The sequence below is a fragment of the Hemitrygon akajei genome, chromosome 5 (assembly GCF_048418815.1).
Source record: "Hemitrygon akajei chromosome 5, sHemAka1.3, whole genome shotgun sequence".
Classification (NCBI taxonomy): Eukaryota; Metazoa; Chordata; class Chondrichthyes; order Myliobatiformes; family Dasyatidae; genus Hemitrygon; species Hemitrygon akajei.
This window is the reverse complement of record NC_133128.1, coordinates 74,880,255-74,900,942: the sequence shown is the minus strand read 5'-3', so window position 1 is coordinate 74,900,942 and position 20,688 is coordinate 74,880,255. Positions and strand designations below refer to the sequence as shown.

Here is a 20,688-nt window from a genome sequence, read left to right as displayed (position 1 = left end):
CTACTTACCTTGCTTCCGCCTGTACTCGCCAAAGCCCTGATGAGTCAAAGCCTTACTACTCTGACTCACACTACTCAGGCAACAACCGCCCCGCTAGGCGATACCCCTTTTTTAAAAAGACTATGTTTTTAAAGTTATGTTTCCCCTGACCTGCACGGGAACACTTCTGCTGAATCTGTGCAATACTCCAATCAACAACTCCCGTCGAAAAACTTCCGGCTTTTTAAAGCTCCTTGTCCTCCTTCAGTGGCATGCCCAGGAATTTAGAGAGTGCAGAAACTACATGTAAACATTCAATGTCAGCACACATCAACCTTTCATTTAAGTTAAAAGGTTCATTTATTATCGAAGTATACAAATCTGAAATTCTTCTATTCTGGACAGCCATGAAACCAGGTAAGAAATGAGATGCAGCACAGTCATCAAACCCAAATGTCCCCTCCGTGTACAAAAAAGAACAAACAAGAAACAGGTACATCAACCACCAAAACTCTTATCCTCCTCAAAAATCCCCTGTGTATCTGCATAACTGTATCTGTGTATCTCGATTGACTAATGGAAACCTTGAACTTGATCTGTTGCAGACGAATTGGATTTAGACAGTAAAATCATAAGGTTTCAAATACATTGATCACAATGTGGAGGAGGAGCAAATACAATGCATGTTTTAACTGAGGGTATGTAGCAAGGCAACAGTTGATCACAGTGGCTTTTTCTGGAACAAGAATTAACTAGTAATAGAGAGTGCATTGATATTTGTTTTGATAAAGGGCTGAGTTAGGTTTTGGATTCAAATGAGGATGCATTCATGAATGCCGATGGTCCATGCAAGAACAATATTTATTTGGTATCACATGAAGGGAACTGTTATGAACCTGTAGGAAAAAGATTTACTTATAGAAGTTTCTATCTGATAAATAAAACCATCTGCGTAGCTTGCTCTGCCAAACATTCTTGTTTCCTTTGTAGAGTCATAGAGCACTACAGCACAGAAACAGGCCATTCAAACTATCTAGTCTATGCCAAACTATTCTGCCTAGTCCCATTGACCTGCACTTGCACTCCTCTATATCCTTCCCATCCATGTACTTCCCAAACTTTTCTTGTTGAAATTGAGTCCGCATCCACCAGTTCCACTGGCAGCTTGCTCCATATTCTCACCAACTTTAGTGAAGAAGTTCCCATGTAGATTCCCTTTAAATATTTCACTTTCCCCCCCTAACCAATGACCTTTAGTTCTAGTCTCTCCCAACCTCAGTGGAAAATGCCTGCCAGCCTATCCCCATAATTTTGTACACCTCTATCACCCTTATCCTCCTAGACTCCAGGAAATTAAGTCCTAACCTATTCAACCTTTCCTTATAACTCAGGTCCTCAAGTCCTGGCAACATCCTTGTAAATTATTTCTGCACTCTTTCAATCTTTCATGTAGGTACTGGCCAAAACTGCACACAACACTCCAAATTAGGCCTCACCAACATCTTATACGACTTCACCATACCAACTCCTGTACTTGATACTTTGATTTATGAAGACTAATGTGCTAAACAATCTCTTTACAACAATACCTACTTCTGATGTCACTTTCAAGGAATTATGGATCTATTCTCAGATCTCTCTATTCTACCACATTCTTCAGTGCCCTACTGTTCACAGCGTAAGTTTTTCCTTCCAAAGTGCAACACCTCACACTTGTCTGTATTAAATTCCATCTGCCATTTTTCAACCGATTTTCCCAGCTGGTCCAGATACCACTGCAAGCTTTGATAGTCTTGTCCACAGATTTGCTAATCCAGTTTGATATAGATTGATATGGGTGACAAACAACAGAAGACCCAGCACTAATCCTTTGTGACACACCACGAGTCAAACCTCCAGTCAGAGTAACAGGCAGAATAATGGTTTGGCAAACTTACTACCAGTCTCTGGCTTCTACCGTGAAGCCAGATGACTAGCCTTGTCCTTCAGCTTCTTGCTGCTTCTGTACTGGTTAATTCAGGATTAGGCAGGGCAGATTTGTGAGGGTCTCTGGGGAAACCTGCTGATGGAAGTTGAGATTAAGTCAAAAATAAAAGGGTGTACTACTGTTTACCATTCTAATTGGCTGACACTCCAGTGTTGGTTCCTTAAGGTTGTTATAACTGGGGATGGTAATGGGGACAAGCTACTACTAACTATTAAATGCTCCGAATGAAGGTGTGCCTCAAATAGCCTCTGACAACCAAGTCCAGCTCCTGGCCTTTACACGTGGCTTAGCTACTAAGCCTGGCAGAACCGTTTCTACTGACAGGAGAAGGGGCAAAGGTGGTTTACTGGTGCCTTAAAACCAGTCATTTTGGGCAGAGGGGGCTCATCAGCCGTGGTTAGCAGTTCATCTAGAAAGAAAAGTAAACCTCCACTGCCTTGTGGCTATCCCCACTCATGTGGAAGGTTTTGGGAGTACACCCCAAGGGAAAAATCTGGAGCTGGAGTCCCTAAGGCAGTCCTACATTATGTTCAGTGCTGACTGGTAACTCCTGCGATGCAGCTAGTAGCTAAACTGTATCGGTCTCTGCTGCTCCTTTGGGTTCAACAGACTCATGGTGAGGGGGAGCTTGCTACATCGGCAATAGCTTGCTCTTCATACCATACTGCCCAGGCTTATATATTTAGACAACTAGGACACAATAACCATAGTCAACTCTGACGGAGGCCATCACGTTACTCCAATGTTAGCTACAGCCCTGATATCTGTACTTAAATGCCCATCCCATTATTTTAGCTGAACCTATTTTCAGCTGGTTCCACCTTATGCTCCATTCAAGTAGATTGATGAATATCATTCTCACTCTAATCCTGATTTCAGAGCAAGACATCCTAGTGTGGCATAGACATTTAACCCGACTAGTCTTGATGCTTTTTATTCTAACACAGTCCTAGTCAAATTTGCTTCATGGGTACCTAAATTTTGACTATCTTTATCATCCAGAAGTTAAAGGATATTATCCACATATGTGCAGTTTGTTTATTTTAGAAATATAAATGATTTGCAGCATGAATTTCAGTTTTGAACTGATTATTGGAAGGCACAATATAACATTCTGGTTTAAATTGCCCTCAACTTCCTTTACAAGACATTCTGAGGACACTAAGGTGCGTGGTAGAACAAAAGGAGCCAGGAATACAGATCCATATTTCCTTGAAAGAGGCATCAAAGGAAGACAGGGTTGTAAAGATTTTGGCACATTGGCCTTCATAAATCAAGGCACTGAGTACAGGAAATAGGATGTTATGTTGAAGTGTATAAAACTTTGGTGAGGCCGAATTTGAGCTATTGCATGCTGTTCTGGTCACCTAACTAAAAGAAAGATATCAATAAGACTGAGAGAGTGCAGAAAATATTTACAAGGATGTTGCTGGGATTCGAGGACCTGAGTTATAGGAAAAGGTTGAACAGGTTAGGACTGTATCCACTGGAATGTGGAAGAATGGGGGAAAATGATATCGAGGAATACAGAATTATGAGGGATACAGACAGGATGAAGGCACGCAAGTTTTTCTGTTGAGGGTAGGTGAACTAGAACTAGAGGTCATAGGTTTAGTGTGAAAGTGAAATATTTAAGGGGAATCTAAGGAGTAACTTATTTACTCAGAGGGTGGTGTGAGGGTGGAATGAGTTCCCAGCACACAAGCTAAATATGAGTTCAATTGTAACATTTGAGAAGTTTGGATAGATACATGTATGAGAGAATTAGGAAGTACTACAGTTCAGGTACAGTTAGATGGGTCTAGACTGAGGACAAGGCTGGCATGGAGTAGATAGGCTGGAGGATCTGCTCCTGTGCTGTAGAGTTCTATGACTCTGTGATAAGCAATTTACAAAACCAAGCTGACCTTATTTGTCATGGTAACTACTTGTTTACCCCTGAATACTGTAATTTAGAAGAACTATTTGCAATCATCTGAACATAATAGGTCCCAGGTCCAATGTTCATATTAGTATATTTTTGAATGCCATTTAAAAACAGGAGAAAGTAATATATTAAATGACAAATTATGAAACAGGAAATGTGAGGGAATTAAATCTTTGGGAAATCAAATAGCAATTTTAAGGATTAGTACATCATCTGAAGTGTTTTACTACTCAACCCTCATTGTGATTATTGGCTTCATGCAAATATTTAGGAAATAAATTCTATCATACAATAAAAAAAACTTGCTTTGTAATTTTTCCTAATAAAGTGGGTATCCACACATTTCTTTATACATTATTTCATCTATCATGTTTTTCCTTCTCACTTAAGCTACTTACAGGTTTTTGCAGCTTGTTTGATGTTGTTTCAGAGTAGGTTTACACCCTACTTTATATTATCAATAAACATTAATACACTAACTTCCACACATTTAGAGTACCTACCTCAAATAGTTGAGGTGCAATTTTAAGAATTTGTTGTACTCATTCCAAACTGCAGGTCCTAAAATACAGTTTTGTCTATTTAATAATCATTACAGTTAATATATTATCCCAGTCTCTGAGACTTGATATTGGGGAGGCTTTTGTGTGCTGCTTTTTAAACTGTTTTTCAGATTCCTAGTACAGTGGTTCTCCAATGTAACCAACTGTTTTAAAAATAGCATTCTTTGGTTCTTGATGGACAAACCAGTCAATAGTTCCTGATTCTTTTTCCCCCCTCGATCTTTAGTGGGACTAATATTGTTATCTTTCAATCTACAAAAATTCATTATAAATTCTAGCAGATCCTAAAGAATTAAAACCACTTAAAATGTGTTGTACTTTACAATTTCCATGCTGCCTGTTTCTTAAATTTGAATATTATGAAGCATCTAACTCCCTAACACTGATCAGTTTGCAATCACATTTCCATACTGGCTATTAGTTTAAAAATGGAAATAGATACAGCTATTTTGATTGTAAATGTGTCATGCATTTCTATCTTTCTCTGTTAAGTCTAGACCTGAATGCCTTATGGACTTTGTTTTCTCAGCTTTCCTGCTTCCCTGTTTTTTCTGCCTTTCTCTAAAGAATTAACATCTCTGCTTTTAAATTCACTCTTTCCATATATCCTCCCAGACTCCTTTATTGGTTTAAAGCCCTCTACACTACCTGAGCTTCTTAACTTACCACAAAACTGCTCCCAGTCTGGTTCATGCAAAATCTATAATGAAATAGCACCTTTTCCCCATATCTTGAGGCAGTGCTCCATAAATCAAAACCCTTACTTTCCACACTCTTTTTTTCAGCTTATCATTCATCTTTCTCACCCTATACAATCCATTTCAACATCTATTCTAATATTCTGTTTTTATCTTTTATTGTCAATTTTTTTCTTGCTCCTGTAATGTCACTTTCATTATAAGGGCGCCACTGGCAAAATTTTCCCTTGTGAATTGCTGTAGTCCTAATTAAAGTATTTGTATTGTTGTCACCAATGAACTAGACTCTGAAACCTCACACTTGTTCATCAATAACACTTGTTTTATTTGTGCACAAGGTCAATAGCATGGCCCCTGTCATCCACAGTTCTGAAGTTTGAACAGAGAAATGCTACTTTTATACAGAATTGACTAGTTGGATAGAGATACCGACATAAGACCAAAAGATTAAGGAGCAGAATTCGGCGATTTGGCCCAATCTGTTCCACAATTGCTGACCATTTGCTAAACTTGTGTTGTTCAAACTCCATATTTGCATGATCAATCATCAATCACAATATGAAAATACCAGTACTAACAGCCAATAGAATCTACACGTTAAAGCCCAACTTCAGCCAATAGAATCTACACGTTAAAGCCCAACTTCAGCCAATAGAATCTACACGTTAAAGCCCAACTTCAGCCAATAGAATCTACATGTTAAAGCCCAACTTCAGCCAATAGAATCTACATGTTAAAGCCCAACTTCAGAATTAGTAAAGTAAGTGTCACCCTCAAAGCCTTCATTTGTATTCTTATGCCAAATGGCTCCAGAGCCATGTTATGGAAAGGGAAACTCTGACCTTCAAAGACTTCTTTTCAAAAGATCTTTCTTGCCCCAGCTGGCTGCACAATATCTGTAAACCTGCCTTGCTTGGACATTATTTTAACCCCTGCCTTGCTACAACTTCTACAGTTTAGTACAGCTGCAAAGGAAGTTTCATCCTCTGCAAATTCTAAAACCCACCCAACCTTAGGCTTGCTATTCTTTTTAGCAATGAGCTTTTTGTTTAATGTACTACAATCTTTCACGTTCTCTAATAAGCAGGAGATCGATCATTTTCCAACATTTTAACCCCCAGTTCTGCAAAATATATCCAAGAACCTTTTCAGAAGGCTGACATAAATAGTGGTCTTTATGATGACAGTGCCAGCCTGATGAACAATCTCCCCTTCTCCTTCAGAATTTTTATAACAATTAACAACTTCTGATGATAGAAAACATGTCCAAAGGTTTCTCTTCCTGATTGCCAATAAACATTATGTATTCACTTTTGATTGTATCACAAAAGGTAAAAATACTGGCAGATTATTCTCTACTAATCACAAATACGGCATTATGTGCACTGCTGCCACAAATGGTCAGGATAGCCACACAATGAAGCTCAGGAGACTGAGCCAACACTTACTGCAGAAAGCATCATGTACCTCTCATCACTAAAAAGGGAGAGCTTACCTTTCTTCTTCGCACCTCCCCAATCCCTTATTAATAATTTTCATTGCTCAGTAGTGTAGTGGTTAGCACACACATTACAATACAGGAGACCTGGGTTCCATTCCCACCCTGACTGTAAGGAGTTTGTACATTCTCCCCATGACCATGCAGTTTTCCTCCAGGTGCTCTGGTTTCCTCCCACAGTCCAAAGATATTCTGGTTGGTAGATTAATTGGTCATTGTAAATCGCCCAGTGATTAGGCCAGGATTAAATCGGTGGGCAGCCTGGCTCAAAAGACTGGAAGGGCCTATACTGTGTTGAGCCTCAATAAATAAATACATTGACAAGGATGTTTCTTGAGATGGGGTGTCTAGAACCAGGGATCACAAACTCAAAAGAAAGTATTGGCATTTAGAACAGAGATCAAGATAAATTTCTTTATTCAGAAGTAACAAATCTTAGTAATTCTTTATCCAAAAGAGTAATGGAGGATTATTTCCTGATATATTAAAGACAGAAATCAATGAATGTTTAGATATTAATGGGATAAAGGAAATGAGGCTTGTGCTACAAAGTGTTGCTTGAGGTAAAAGATCAGCCAGGAACTTAATGATTGCCAGAGCAGTTTTTGGTGTATTAATGACCATTCAGTGCTTCTATTTCTTATGTTTTTATAGTAATAAAGAGGCCATCCAGGAAATTACCAGATATTCTAATAATGTGTCAATGAGGCAATTCTTTTTAACTTCAGAATGCATGCCAGTCATTATATGAGTGCACAAACGAGAAGTCCTGGATAACCTGAAAATGTAGAATAAAGAAGTACCACATCTGTGCACCAGTTACTTATTGCAGTGCCTGCCAATCATATACAATGAATCTACCCTTTCTTTGTACTTTGCTTGCCCTGGATGTCAAATCTGCCTCATTTGTTGACTCATATGACCTCCTAAGAGCCAGCTGAAGGGCAGGATAATGGATTTGGTACTCTTATCTCTACATTAAATGCTCGTGGGACATAAATGACCTATATTCCATGCCAGTTTGCTGGTGTTTGGCAAGTTAGTGGTATCTCCAATATCCAATGGAGTGCAGGAGTGAGGGAATGCCAGGCAGCCTGCCATAAGTTGTTACCCTGAAAGAGAGCAGTGCCATGCAGCGAAGAATCCCAGGTAGACAAATATTAATTATGAAGTACTGTATTCCTCATCCTGTGTCACCCTTTTCTGCGACAGTCTTTAGCAAGCTAGGCTGATAGTCAAGAAGGGATGGCAATCATGTAGTTATGGTTATTGAAACTGATGGTTGTCATTGTAACGCTTAACAAGGGTGTCAGGATTAAGAGCACAACAGTGCTCACTTGACAGTGACACCTAGACAACAGATGTTCTCAACTATGGTTCAATCATTTTTCAATAGTGAACCAATCATCTAAATGTAAATGGCAGGTGTTTCCATAGAACTGTGTTTTATCCATAAGACCAAAAGACATAGGAGCAGACTTAGGCCACTTGGCCCATTCAGTCCGGTCTACCAGTTCATCATGACTGATTTATCATCCTTCTCAACCAGCTCCTACCTTCCCTGTAACCTTTGACACACTTACTAATTAGGAACCTATGAACCTCCGCTTTAAATATACCCTAATGACTTGGCCTCCACAGCTGTCTGTGGCAATGAATTCCACAGATACACTACCTTCTGGCTAAAGATATTCATCCCTCTTTGTGTTAGTTGGCTTAAGAATGGTTGAAGGGAGGGAGTTGTTCTTGAACTTGGTGGTGTGGGACTTCAGCACGAACAACCAACAGTCTGAAGATATGCTCATGGCAGCCCGCAAGTGTCCCCATGCACCAACATAGCATGCAACTCACTAACCCTAACTTGTACGTCTTTGGGATGTGGGAGGAAACCAGAGCATTCAGAGGAAACTCGTGTGGTCATAGGGAGAGTATACAAACTCCATACAGACAGTAGCAGAATTGAACCTGGATTGCTGGTGCTGTAATAGCATTACACTAACTGCTATGCGGCTGTGCCACCCCTTGTGATGTAGAAAACTAATGAATTAAACCTACGTGTTCCTTTATTAAATCTAAACAGAAATCCAGCCACTGTTATACCATTTTTCTCCACATTCATTGCAAATGACAAAAGTCATCATCTGTTCATCAGGATTTCCATTTCGCACCCAACCTGGAATAAAGAGTGTGCCTCTGGTAATTGCTGTCACTGTGCAGTTAAATTTTTCACAACGTTTACATCTGATTTTGTTTGTCGTGATACCTTCCGGATTATGAGGTAGCTGATGGTCCTTAAGCCCAGAGGTGGTGTACAATGTTCTTAGATGTTTCAACTCCTCACTTGCCATGTCCATTACTGACATCTCAGCAAACGTTTGTGGAGTTATTTGTCCCAACAGTATTTTCTGTCTTAAATGGGGATTCTTAGGGTTCTTTAAATTTGAAATCTTACTTCGAACACAAGTTTTGTACTTCTTAATATTTTTAAGATGAATAGCATATATGGATTGCTCAATTTCTTTGGCAATTCTCTGCCACACTTCAATCCTTGTCTCATCAACTGTCTCAGAGCCAGTTAAAGCTTGGAAAAGTAGTTCTACACACTTGGACCGGACAGTTTCAGTATTTAATTCAGATGCTTTTTTAGCAGCTGAATCCAGGTCCAACCCCTTGGAACTTCCTACTGAAAATTCCTTTTCGTTGTGTGCTTTTTCATCTGTGAGGAGTTTGTGGATGACATCAGCTCCTGTGGTTATTTGAGTATCTTCTGTTAGTTGTGTAGTGGTAACCTCTGCAAAATCAGTTTGATTAATCTCACGTTCAAATTTTACTTTTTCTTGACAAATTTCATTTGACAGCTCCATCTTCTCCATACCAGCTTTGTCTTCCTGACATTTTTCCTGGAAAGTAGAGCTTTTGTATAACTTCTTCCATGCAGAGAGCAGGCTCCGTGCCTTCCCCCTGACACCAGCATCTGGGCAAGTCTTTAGAACTCGATATACAGCTTTCACAAGATCAGTCTCCTGTAGAATTTTAGGGGTGACTGAAATACCCTCAAACTCATTCAAAAGGTATTTGATGTCTTGGATATTGTTTCCTGAAATAAGTTTCTCAATCTGGTGAGTTCTATTGGTCACTTCCTTCAGGTTATTCATTTTGCTGTCAAATATCAAATAGGTAGACATTATTATTTATATAGGTATAAATTCAATATATGATTGTATGACATCTGGTTATTTCTTATATTTTTATTTCTTACATTTATTGCATACATTAAGAAACATTGGGTTGGGGAATTTATTATGTGAACGCACAAAATAAATGCAGCACTCCTAATCTCCTGACTTCTTTTCCATCAGATGTACGAAACATTGACAAATGAAAGGACCAAAGAGAACTAAAAAAGAATGATTGGCCCAAAAACAGGCACAGGTAGAAATTTTTCCCCATCCTCATTTTCATGGTACAGATTGCTGAAAACAGAAATATGTGAGAGCAAAATGATGTACCAAGTATATTACCTTTGAGTGAATGATGACAAAAGAAATATTAGGTAAAGAGTTGAGAACATAGACAGGAAGGGAAAAATATGAAACTTTGAGCAATAAAACTGAAACTCCATTGTTACAATTGTTCCCTTTTTGCATAATGTGTCAAGACTGCAATTCATCTCCATGGAATAGCAGCACTAACTGCGAGTATGACGCTTGCATCTCAAACCTCACGGTGAGGGGCGCATTTCTGGCAAGCTCTGAGAAAACTATTCATAGTTTGTGGAGAACGACCAATCACTATATCGCCCTCCTTTACCACAAACTGCTTTTCTTACATACACCAAATACAGCATACACTGCAACTCACTGTAAAACTTCCAGTATCTTAGGCCAACTTTAAGAGTGGTTTAAGGAAAATGAGGACAGTGCATCAAAAGGAAACAGAAAGGAACACAAATTGTTAAAACAATTGTAGGACCCCTGAGCACTTTGCAAATAACTCATGGTGGACAAAGGTTGGCAGGATGTGGTTCCTTAAGTGCTGAGTCAATTCTATTAAGACAATTTGAAGAGTTTCATTAATCAGTAAAAAAGTGTAATTCTTTTTTTTAATGTGAAAAGTGGCTTCTTCATTGTGAGTCATTAAATGCAGTTAAGCTTGTGATGTTACCTGTTTCAAAATATTACGAGGTGAAGTATAAATGCCACCACTCTTTGAGAAATACAAGAGGGTGGTGAGTGTGTGGAAATAGATAGTTGCTTTATTGAACCCAAAGGAAATTTCAGTGTCACAGTAGCATTACAAGTGCACAGATTTACAAATATTAGAAGAAAAATAAGAAAGAATAAAAGTTACTTCAAACAGTCTATCAGGAGGTGGGGGGGGGGGGTCATCACTTCCCAGCTATAGGTTGATTCATTATAGAGCCTAATGACCAAGGGTAGGAATGACCTCATATAGCGCTCTTTGGAGCAGCGAAGTTGTCTTAGTATATTACTAAAAGTATTCTTCTGTTCAGCCAAGATGGCAAACAGAGGGTGAGAAATATCGTCCAGAGTTGCCAGGATTTTCCGTAGGGTCTTTTGTTTTAACACAGCCTCCAGTGTGTCCAGTTTGACTCCTATAACAGAGCCAGCCTTTCTAATCAGTTTATGAGCTCATTAGCATCACCCGTGTTGATGCCATTGCCCCAGCACATAAAAGACTGTGCTGGCGTCAACAGACTGGTAGAACGTGTGAAGGAGAGGCCTGCGTACTCCAAAAGACTTCAGTCTCCTCGGGAAGTAGAGGCAACTTTGGCCCTTTGACAATATGATAAATATCATATGACAATGGAAAAACTGTTCACAATACAGCAATGTTAGAGAGAGGAAACAAGGATAAAACATCCTACTCTTTAGTTCAAAAAATTATACTTGGAATTTTAGTTCAATGCATTATTAATGAATGGAAAATTTTTAGCTACTTCTGAGTACAAGGACTCACTACATTCCTGAATCATCATGAACACGGCAGCTATTCTACATAAGAGAAAATTAATAATTAAAAATCAATGAATGTGTTCGCGTATTTTATAATGTTTTATCAAGTTTCTCCAGGATTCATATATGGTCACTCCTTTCTTATCTATGTGTAACCTTATGGAAATAACATGGGTAAGGAAAGAATCAATACCCATATAAATTCCGGCAACATTCAGCATCATTTCTCCACCAGCTTCACTGCCTCTTTCCTGCTCCCGTGCTCAAAGCCTGTTTGAAATCCAGTTTTGGATGAATTCCAACTACCAAAAGAGAACCTACTGTCTTCTATCTTAGCTACAAGCAATAACTATATGCTGTGGCCACTTTATTAGGTACAGGATTGGAACCCAGCATGGTCTTCTGCTGTTATAGCCCATCCACTCAAGGTTTCATGTGCTTCACATTGAGAGAGGCTCTTCTGTATACCACTATGTAACATGTGGTTATTTGAGTTACTGTCGCACTCCTGTCAGCTTGGACCAGTCTGGCCACCTTCTCTAATATCTCTTATTAACAAAGTGTTTTTGCTCATGGAACTGCTGCTCACTGGAAAGTTTTTTTTGTTTTTCAGACTATAAACTCTGTTGTGCATGAAAAGCCCAGGAGATCAGCAGTTTTTGAGATAATCAATCCACCCTGACCAGCACCAGCAATCATTCCATGGACAAAGTTACTTACATCATATTTTGTCCCCATTCTGATGTTTGGTCTGAACAACAAATGAATGTCTTGACAACGCCTGCATACTTTTATGCATTGAATTGCTGTCACATGACTGTCTGATTAGATACTTGTATTAACAAATAGGTGTACCTAATGAAGTAGTCTCTGAGTGTACAGTATGCTTATACAGCTTATTTGACATGGTGGAATGTCACTTACAATTTTGCATGTGTCACTATCAAACAAAATTTGACATTAAACTATGTAAAAACTTATTAGGGAGGTGACCTAAATTTTTGTCAGAGAGGTAGATAATAAAGAAGGGGAGGGAAAGAATAAAAGAAGCTGGGTGGCTTATGGAGGGGATGTCACCCCACTTGGGGGCTAGATTACAGAGATAAGCAATAACATTTTGAAGTAAGAGGCCAGAATACAAATCCTCACCACTGATGCAATCCCTTGTCTGCCCATTGACAGGTTGAAGTAGGCTCATCACAGCCCATTATTCCTGACTTCTAACCCCAAATCTTCTTTATATCAGAAACTACTTCCACCATGTGATGCCATTCCTGCTTATTTACTCAGTTTGTAATTTAAAATGATCACCTTCTTATGTAATTCCCTTCAAGGCCTGTCCCTCCCTTACTTTGTAGCTTTCTTTAGTCTCAGTCCCATGTGCCAGATCTTCATTCCTCTGATCTTCGGTGGTCCTCCTGTCTTCTACTCCTTTCCACTGAATTCACGAGATCTGTACCTCTCTGTCTCTTTACTTCCCACTTTAAAACTCTTTCTAATAGTTTACTATAGAATTACACAAGGCAGAAACAGGAACTTCAGTCCACTGAGTCCACACTGATCATCAAGTACTCATCTACACCAATCCTACACAAACAACATTCATACTATTCTCTCTACATTTCTATCTACTCATCCCAGATTTTACTGTTCACCCATACACTACAGTGGCCAATTAACAACCTGCATAACTTTAGGATGTTTGTGAAAACTCTAGCACCCGAAGTAATTCCATGTGATTACAGGGAGAAAGCAGAGATAGCATCGGAGGTCCGGAGTGAACCTGGATAACTGGAGCTGAGAAGCAGTTACTCTACTAGCTGCATCACTATGTTCTTTGCCTTGGTGTTCATTTCTGCCTCTGTAAAATGTCTTTACAGGTTAAAGTGCTTTCAAACAATTTCCTAAATTAAAAAGATTACTTAAAGGTAACAATCAGTAACTTCACCAACCTTGTATTTACAATAATATTTAAAAATTGGTAATATTTAAAGATTGTTACTAACATATCTGAGAGCATGGGGGCTGCCTCTCATTACAGTATGCTTTACAAATCTTACTTACATTAGGCATGTTAGAGCTCCCTCTAATGAACTAGATTATAAAGAGTAAAAGCTCTAGAATGCAAGAGAAAGACCCACCTGCATTATTTATACGGTGCTTTCTCATTACCTCAATAACAACTAAATGAAGATATTTTGTTGTGTATGCATTTTTTAAAAAATCTCAGGAACACAGCTGCTAATGTGTACAGTCCAGGCTCCCATTTCTATTTGAGTTTGCAATGTTTATGGATAGAAATGTCTGGGGAACTGGGATTAAATCAATGTTCTTTAAAATAATGCCTCAGAACCTTTTATATGCACTAGAGGATAAGACATAGTTGTAGCTGTTTGTCCTAAATATGCAGCAGATGCATAGTGACACATTGAACTGCCAGCTTAGGCTGTTGTGCTCAAGTGCCTAGAATGGGATTTGATTCAAAAACCTTCTGTATGAAAAGAACAAGTGCTACCATTTGGGCCAGAGTTGACATACTGTCTCTTATTAATCTGTGGTATGTCTATGAAGGTTCTCAGTCATCCAGGTCATTGTATATCAAGCAGTAGTAAAGCAAGGCAACTGGACTTGCTGAGTTGTCTATAAGATGTTTCATCACTCATCCGAGAGGCTTCTTCAGTTCTGATCCAAGGTTGGGTAGTTTTCCAGCTTATAAACTCTGTGAGTTGTTTAAAGGTATTTACCTTTGACAGGTGAGAGTTGTAGCTGTGAAAACAATTGCCTGGTGCTGGGGCCTCCACTGTGGTTCTAAGAGTTGACTCTGAGACTGCAGGAAGAGGTTCTGACGGCTCTGGACACCTTTCTTCTCCTTTTCTTTCTGGATCTACTTCGATCCTCGCTTCACTCCTGGTCCTAGCTTCTTTCTCTCTCATTATCCAGCTCTCAATCCCTTTCTCGGACTCACTCTCTTTCCTTATCCTTGATCCCTATCACTGTCTTGATCCCACTCACACTCTCTTTCATACCTTTCTCTTTCTCGCCTTCCTTTTTCTTCTAGTTGCTTGTGAGTATCTCCGAATTTCCTAATTTCTCAAGAAATTAGGTCTCATTTATCCTCTTGTATTTTCATAGCATTTATGTCATCTCTTTCTTCTTTCTAGATTGTGTATCTTGATCTTGGGAAGATGCATTTGGTTCACTGCAGTATTCTCTTATTAATCCTTCTACTGCTCCCTTTATGATCTGATTTCTCCTCTTGGTTTCTGCATTCCCAACACCATCCAACAAATCCTCTATTTTTGTATCTCCATCGGTGCTTTTCTTTTTGGCTTTCCATTCATCTAGTTGGGCTTTGGTCTTTGCATCTACTTTTACAAGCAGCTTTTTGTCTCTCACTTGAAGTTCATACAGTAACTGTAATACGAGCAGATTTTGTTTTTCTATATATAATCATTAAGGTCGAAGGCTTGCAACTTTCCTGAAGCTCCTTGAACTCTTTTCCAGCTTAAAACCAAGCCTCATTTTGCAAGTAACTGCCTAAATTAACATATCAGAAGCTTTCTCAGATATGTTGCCCACAAAAACTGATATATTAAGTACAGAAAAATTTCATTGGAACAGTCAAGGGCTTAATACAAAGAAGTCACTGAGCATTTGGTGAAATTGAGATAGTGAACCAATGTTCACATTAGAAGACACGGGTTTGGCAAAGCGATCTCCATTTTGTCTCATGAAGTCAGAGAAAGACACAATATATAAAGCTATAAAATATAACATTTTGCTGGAAGATGCATTGGTGAAATAGAAGAGTCAATCAGGAAAAACTGTCTCTTTAGGAGACGGAGGTTTTGGTGTTGGGGTCATGTTAAAAATGGTGGAATGCAATCTGTTGAAAGTGAAATATGAGAACAAGCAATTGATGGGCAGGAGCTCGGAGCTTGGGAAATAGGTTGAATCATGCACAGGAGAATCCCCAGCTGAGGAAAAGAATATAATGTATAAAATGTGGCATCATCTGAACAAATTAAGGAAATGAATTATTCACTAGATAATTGTAGGAATTAATAGGCTTGGTATAGAAATCACCGGAAACTCTATTTGAGAGGACAGAGAAATCCAGAAATAAACTGGATAAATCAAGGATGAATCCTGTGAGGTATGTTATAATTGGATGGTTGTAACTTTGAACTATATTTAATAAAATTCTCTAAATAAGTTTGATATCAGATAACAGCATTCACACAGCATCAAAATATTAAAACAAAAGATCAGGGAAAAAGAAAATTAAACACTAGAACCAGCTGCATGGTACCTAGCTTTCAGGTTATAGCTTGCAGAAAGATGGAAAATGGTTCTAAAACAAATCATACAAGTATTTTTTCAAGTATGACTAAGCTTTTGTCTAAATTTAAACAGCTTTAAACTTGGAACCAACCCACGCATTATAATTACCATGTGAATTTGTAACAACATTAGACAAAATGTACAGGGAGATGAATCGACAACAGATAGGGGCATTTAAGTAGGCTTTAAATTTGGAGTGAAATGAGTCATTGAATTTTTAATGCTCACTTAAATATACGGCAATAGTTAATGAAAAACACTCCCAACAAATCCCATTCTATTGCTTGGAAAAGTAACACAATGATAATTATTTTGCAGCACTATCATAATGAAAATTAAACTCTACATACCACCCAAAGTAATGTTACTCTATCCAGTTATGCAAAAGTTACCATTTAATACACATTTTCTTCCTTATTCCATGGTCCAACACAGTCAAAGCTCATAAGTGGTTATGCATAGAAATCTTCCAGATTTCAAAGCCAAAGTGCAAGCAACTTACAATTCAACTGGCCCACAGCGGTCAGTTTAGCTTTGTGCTGGCTCTTTAGACTACCTGAAAATCCAAACAAAAAAAGCAAATGTTGGAAATCTGATATAAAACCAGAAAATTTTGGAAAGTCATCACTTCCCCATCCTCCTTGCAGCCCCTAACATGTTAATGTCTTCACGTATTCCCAGTTCTAACACTGCAAACTGAAACATTCCCCTGATTCTCCTTCCACCATTTCTGCCTGACCAGTCAGGTTTTTCCAGAATATCAAAGTTAATTTACTACCAAAGTATTTATCTTCCTGAGATTCATTTTCTTCCAGGTATTCACAGTAGATATAAAGGAATAAAATAGAATCAATGAAGAACAAGATACAAAGAAAATCAGACAACCAATGTGCAAAAGATGACAAACTGTGCAAATACAAAGAGATATACAAATAATAACAATAAAAATGTAAGTAATAATATTGAGAACATGAATTATAGAGTCCTTGAAAATGAGTCTGTGGGTTGTGGAATCAATATTGAGGTGAGTGAAGTGAATCACTCTGGTTCAAGAGCCCCAGAAAGGCGACATCCATACTAAGGATCCCCATCACCCAGGGTGTGCCCTGTTCTCATTGATACTGTCAGGAAGGAGGAACAGAAGCCTGAAGGCACACACTCAGCGATTCAGGAACAGCTTCTTCCTCTCTGCCGTACGATTCCTAAATGGACATTGAACCCAAGAACACTACCTCACTTTTTTCTTTTTTTAAATATATAATTTCCAGTTTTGCACTTTTTTAATCTATTCAATAAACATATATCAATTACAGTGAGCATGTGTCAATATATATATATGTATACACACACACTCACTGTAATTGATTTGCTTGGTTATTTATGTACTTTTTATATTATCATGTATTGCATTGAACTACTGCTGCTAAGTTAACAAATTTCACAACACATGCTGGTGATAATAAACCTGATTGAGATTCTGAAGAGCCTGATAGTTGAAGGGTAATAATTGTTCCTGAATCTGGTAGTGTGGGACTTGCACCTCCTTTCCAATGGTAGCAATAAGAAGCAAGCTTGGCCTGAGGTATTTGATGATGGGTGCTACCTTCTTGTGACAGCACATTCCTTGTGGATGTGCTCAATGGTGGGTAGGGCTTTTCTTGTGATTGATTTTATTTCACTAATTTGTTCTGTTTTTATCTCACTTAACCATTATCTCCTTCAGAATAATAATCTACTTGAAACATCTGAAATTACATCACATTGCTATTGAGCTGATAACCCTTCTTTGGTACCATTTAAGCCTGTGGTGAGCACAATGACCAGAAAATTATTAAGTCATGGTTTGAAGATCTACATAATGAGATAATTAAACTATTTATTTTTAAAGATTTCTATCTCTAAAGGTCCAATATAAGATTCTGTTTTATTCACAAGGTCTCAAAATATTACCTTAATGCATGAAAGCATAACTTTAATCATATAGACTTTGAAATTATGGAACTGAGATAATAAAAATGGAGATCTAAAAGATTTATTTGAAGAAATTCAATATATGTTAATTAAAGAGCATTTAAGGGCAGAACTGAATGCAGGTGCCATCACCAAGAAAACAAGCTTGGGAAGATGCAAGTTCTTAAGGTAGATGAGTCACTGGATCAGATGGATTACACCCTAGTGTCCTGAAAGAGGTAGCGAAAGAAACTGTAGAGGCATTAGTAGTGAATTTCTAGAGTTTGGAATGGTTCCAGGGGACTGGAACTCATAATTGTCACTCCAATCTTTAAGGGAGGGAGCCAAAAGTCAGGAAATTATAGGGAGTTAACATGACTTCATTGATTGGCAAGTCCATTATTAAGTATGAGATTTCAGGACATGATAAAATAGGCCAAAGTCAGTGTGGTTTCCTTTTCACATTACATTTTAATGATATTGTTGATGAAATTCATGGCTTTGTCACCAAGTTTGTGGATTATACAAAGACAAGTGGAGGGCCAGGCAGTGTTGAGTAAGCAGGTAGTCTGCTTAAGCTAGAAGGGGCAAGAAATAGCAGATGAAGTAAAGTGTAGGGAAGTGAATGGTCATACATTTTGGAAGAAGGAATGGAAGTGTAGATTATTTTCTAATTGGGGCACAAATCCAAAAATCAAGAGCTGCAAAGGGTCTTGGGACCCTTTAGGGAATCCTGCACAGGGGGATTTCCTAAAGGTTAACTTGCAGGTTAAGTAAGTATTAAGGAAGGCAAATGCAATGTTAGCATTCATTTTAAGAGGACCAGAATATAAAAGCAAGGATGTAATGCTGAGACTTCAAATGCGATCTGCTCAATGACTTATAGAGTATTGAGAGTAGTTTTGAGCCCTATATCCAATAAAAAATGTGCAAGTATTGGAGTGGGTCCAGAAGAGGTTTATGAGAATGATCCAAGAAATGAAAGGGTTAACATCTGATAGCTCTGGGCCAGTACTCACTCATATGACTTCATTCTCCTCCATTCAGTCAAACTGCAAAATTAAATGAAATTTGATTCCCTGTCCCAGAGTTCAGCAAAATAGAAGCAAGTAATTTCAGGTCAATGCTGTTTTTTTAAAAAAAATAAGCTGATCTCATTAATGTAACTTGCAGGAACAGACCAGCTGTGGAGAGTCTTTACACTTCATTTTATGCCCAGGCCACACCCTTTTCTCGTTGTCACCATCAGGTAGGAGGTACAGAAGCCTGAAGACACACACTCAGCGATTCAGGATCAGCTTCTTCCCCTCTGCCATATCATTCCTAAATGGATATTGAATCCATGAATACTATCTCACTACTTTAATATATATTATTTGTTTTTTGCAGGATTTTTAATCTATTCCACATACATATACTGTCAGGTCAATGACCATTCTCTATCTCTTTGCTCTGCCTCAGTAGGTGGTGGAAATGCAACTAACATTGATTTGCCAAGCACCATTAAACTTAACAAGAAAAAGACCAATGACCATTCATCACGTCAAAGATCTCTTGACTTGAAAATATTATGTCAACTCTCCCTCCACAATGGCAACTTTAAGTGCTACAAATTTCCAGTAATTTTTATGTTTCCACTCCAGAGGTCCAGCATTCAAAGTATCTCCCTGCCACATATAAATGGTCGCTCATAAAACCTTAAAAGCCTTTTCTTTGTCCCATCAAGTGTATAAAATAAGCTTCCTATACACCCAACCCGTTGAGATCATAGGCAAGAACATTGAGCTCAACCAGTAATTCAGCTGTCATTGCTTCTCCCATTCCGAAGGCGCCACTGTCCTGAGCGACACACAAACTGTTCACCTTCACGGGAACATAGGCGGTACCGTACACACAAAATGCTGGTAGAACACAGCAGGCCAGGCAGCATCTATAGGAAGAAGTGCAGTCGATGTTTCGGGCCGGGACCCTTCGTCAGGAAACCTGTAGCACTGCAGATTGCCATTGTGGAGGGAGAGCTGGCACAACTTTTCAAGTCAAGAGACCTTTGACCTGACGAAGGGTCCCGGCCCGAAACGTCGACTGTACTTCTTCCTACAGATGTTGTGTTCCACCAGCATTTTGTGTGTGTTGCTTGAATTTCCAGCATCTGCAGATTTCACAGGCAGTGACAGGAGGGCGTGTTCTTAAGCGACTAGGCAACTGGAACTGTGAAGGAAGATTAATGGACGCAACCCTCCCCTACCATCAGTGGTCGCCTTCGGTATCACGATGAAAAGGAAAGAACTCTTGAGTAACACACCGGCGTCTGCGCAGACCGCCATCACCGGAGCTTCGAAGGCCTCTCCGGTCGTGCGCATGCGCCGAGGGCGAAGCAGGTCTGCCCCGGGTCAGAGACCGGACTCTGCGGCCAGCGAGCGCAAAGAGGAGTTAGTCCAAGCTGGAACGTCAGAATCTACGTACTGAACTTAGGTGTGCAAATTAGACTCAAAAACCCGGACCCTAAACCCAGGGAAGTGCAGACTAGATCCTGTAGCCTTCAAGACAAATTTGAATCAGGAAATAGATCCTGCACAAATTGGATTAATACAGTTTTACTGTTGCGATGGACTTCTCAGTGAAGCATGTACTTAAGGGACGGCGAAGCGTAGAAACAAATATCACTGTGATGATTGTACGCTCTAGTATTAATTGTTTGGTGACAATAAAGTATATCACGGTTTGTGCTTGTCCCAGTCACCGGCTCTGCTTTATGTAATAGTCAGT

At 38.9% G+C, this 20,688-nt stretch overlaps 2 protein-coding genes across 5 annotated transcripts in view; both read right to left on the bottom strand.

Annotated features, from left to right (window-relative positions):
• Positions 1-20,253, bottom strand: part of rab9a (RAB9A, member RAS oncogene family) — a 75,323-nt gene extending 55,070 nt beyond the window's left edge. The window contains exons 1-2 of the mRNA XM_073045788.1: positions 20,168-20,253; positions 16,475-16,528 (exon numbers count right to left, since the gene is read on the bottom strand). The gene's annotated coding sequence lies outside the window, so the exon portion shown is untranslated. The remainder of the gene's footprint in view (positions 1-16,474; positions 16,529-20,167) is intronic.
• Positions 7,053-20,271, bottom strand: LOC140727880 (transcription elongation factor A N-terminal and central domain-containing protein). Of its 4 annotated transcripts, none has more exons than XM_073045782.1 (3): positions 20,168-20,245; positions 16,475-16,528; positions 7,053-9,811 (listed from the first exon to the last, which is right to left on the bottom strand). In XM_073045782.1, exon 3 carries the CDS (start codon positions 9,805-9,807, stop codon positions 8,725-8,727), a length of 1,083 nt encoding a protein of 360 aa, XP_072901883.1. In that variant the 5' UTR covers positions 9,808-9,811; positions 16,475-16,528; positions 20,168-20,245; the 3' UTR covers positions 7,053-8,724. The 4 variants fall into 4 exon arrangements, with proteins under 4 accessions (XP_072901883.1, XP_072901885.1, XP_072901884.1 ...); XM_073045784.1 differs by lacking the exon at positions 20,168-20,245 and adding an exon at positions 19,335-19,913; XM_073045783.1 differs by lacking the exon at positions 20,168-20,245 and adding an exon at positions 18,942-18,960.
• Between the last annotated feature and the right edge of the window lie 417 nt (positions 20,272-20,688).

What these genes read in the sequence shown, in the direction of transcription:
- LOC140727880 (XM_073045785.1), bottom strand. Translation starts at nt 9,807, where the DNA reads ATGAATAACCTGAAGGAAGTGACCAATAGAACTCACCAGATTGAGAAA.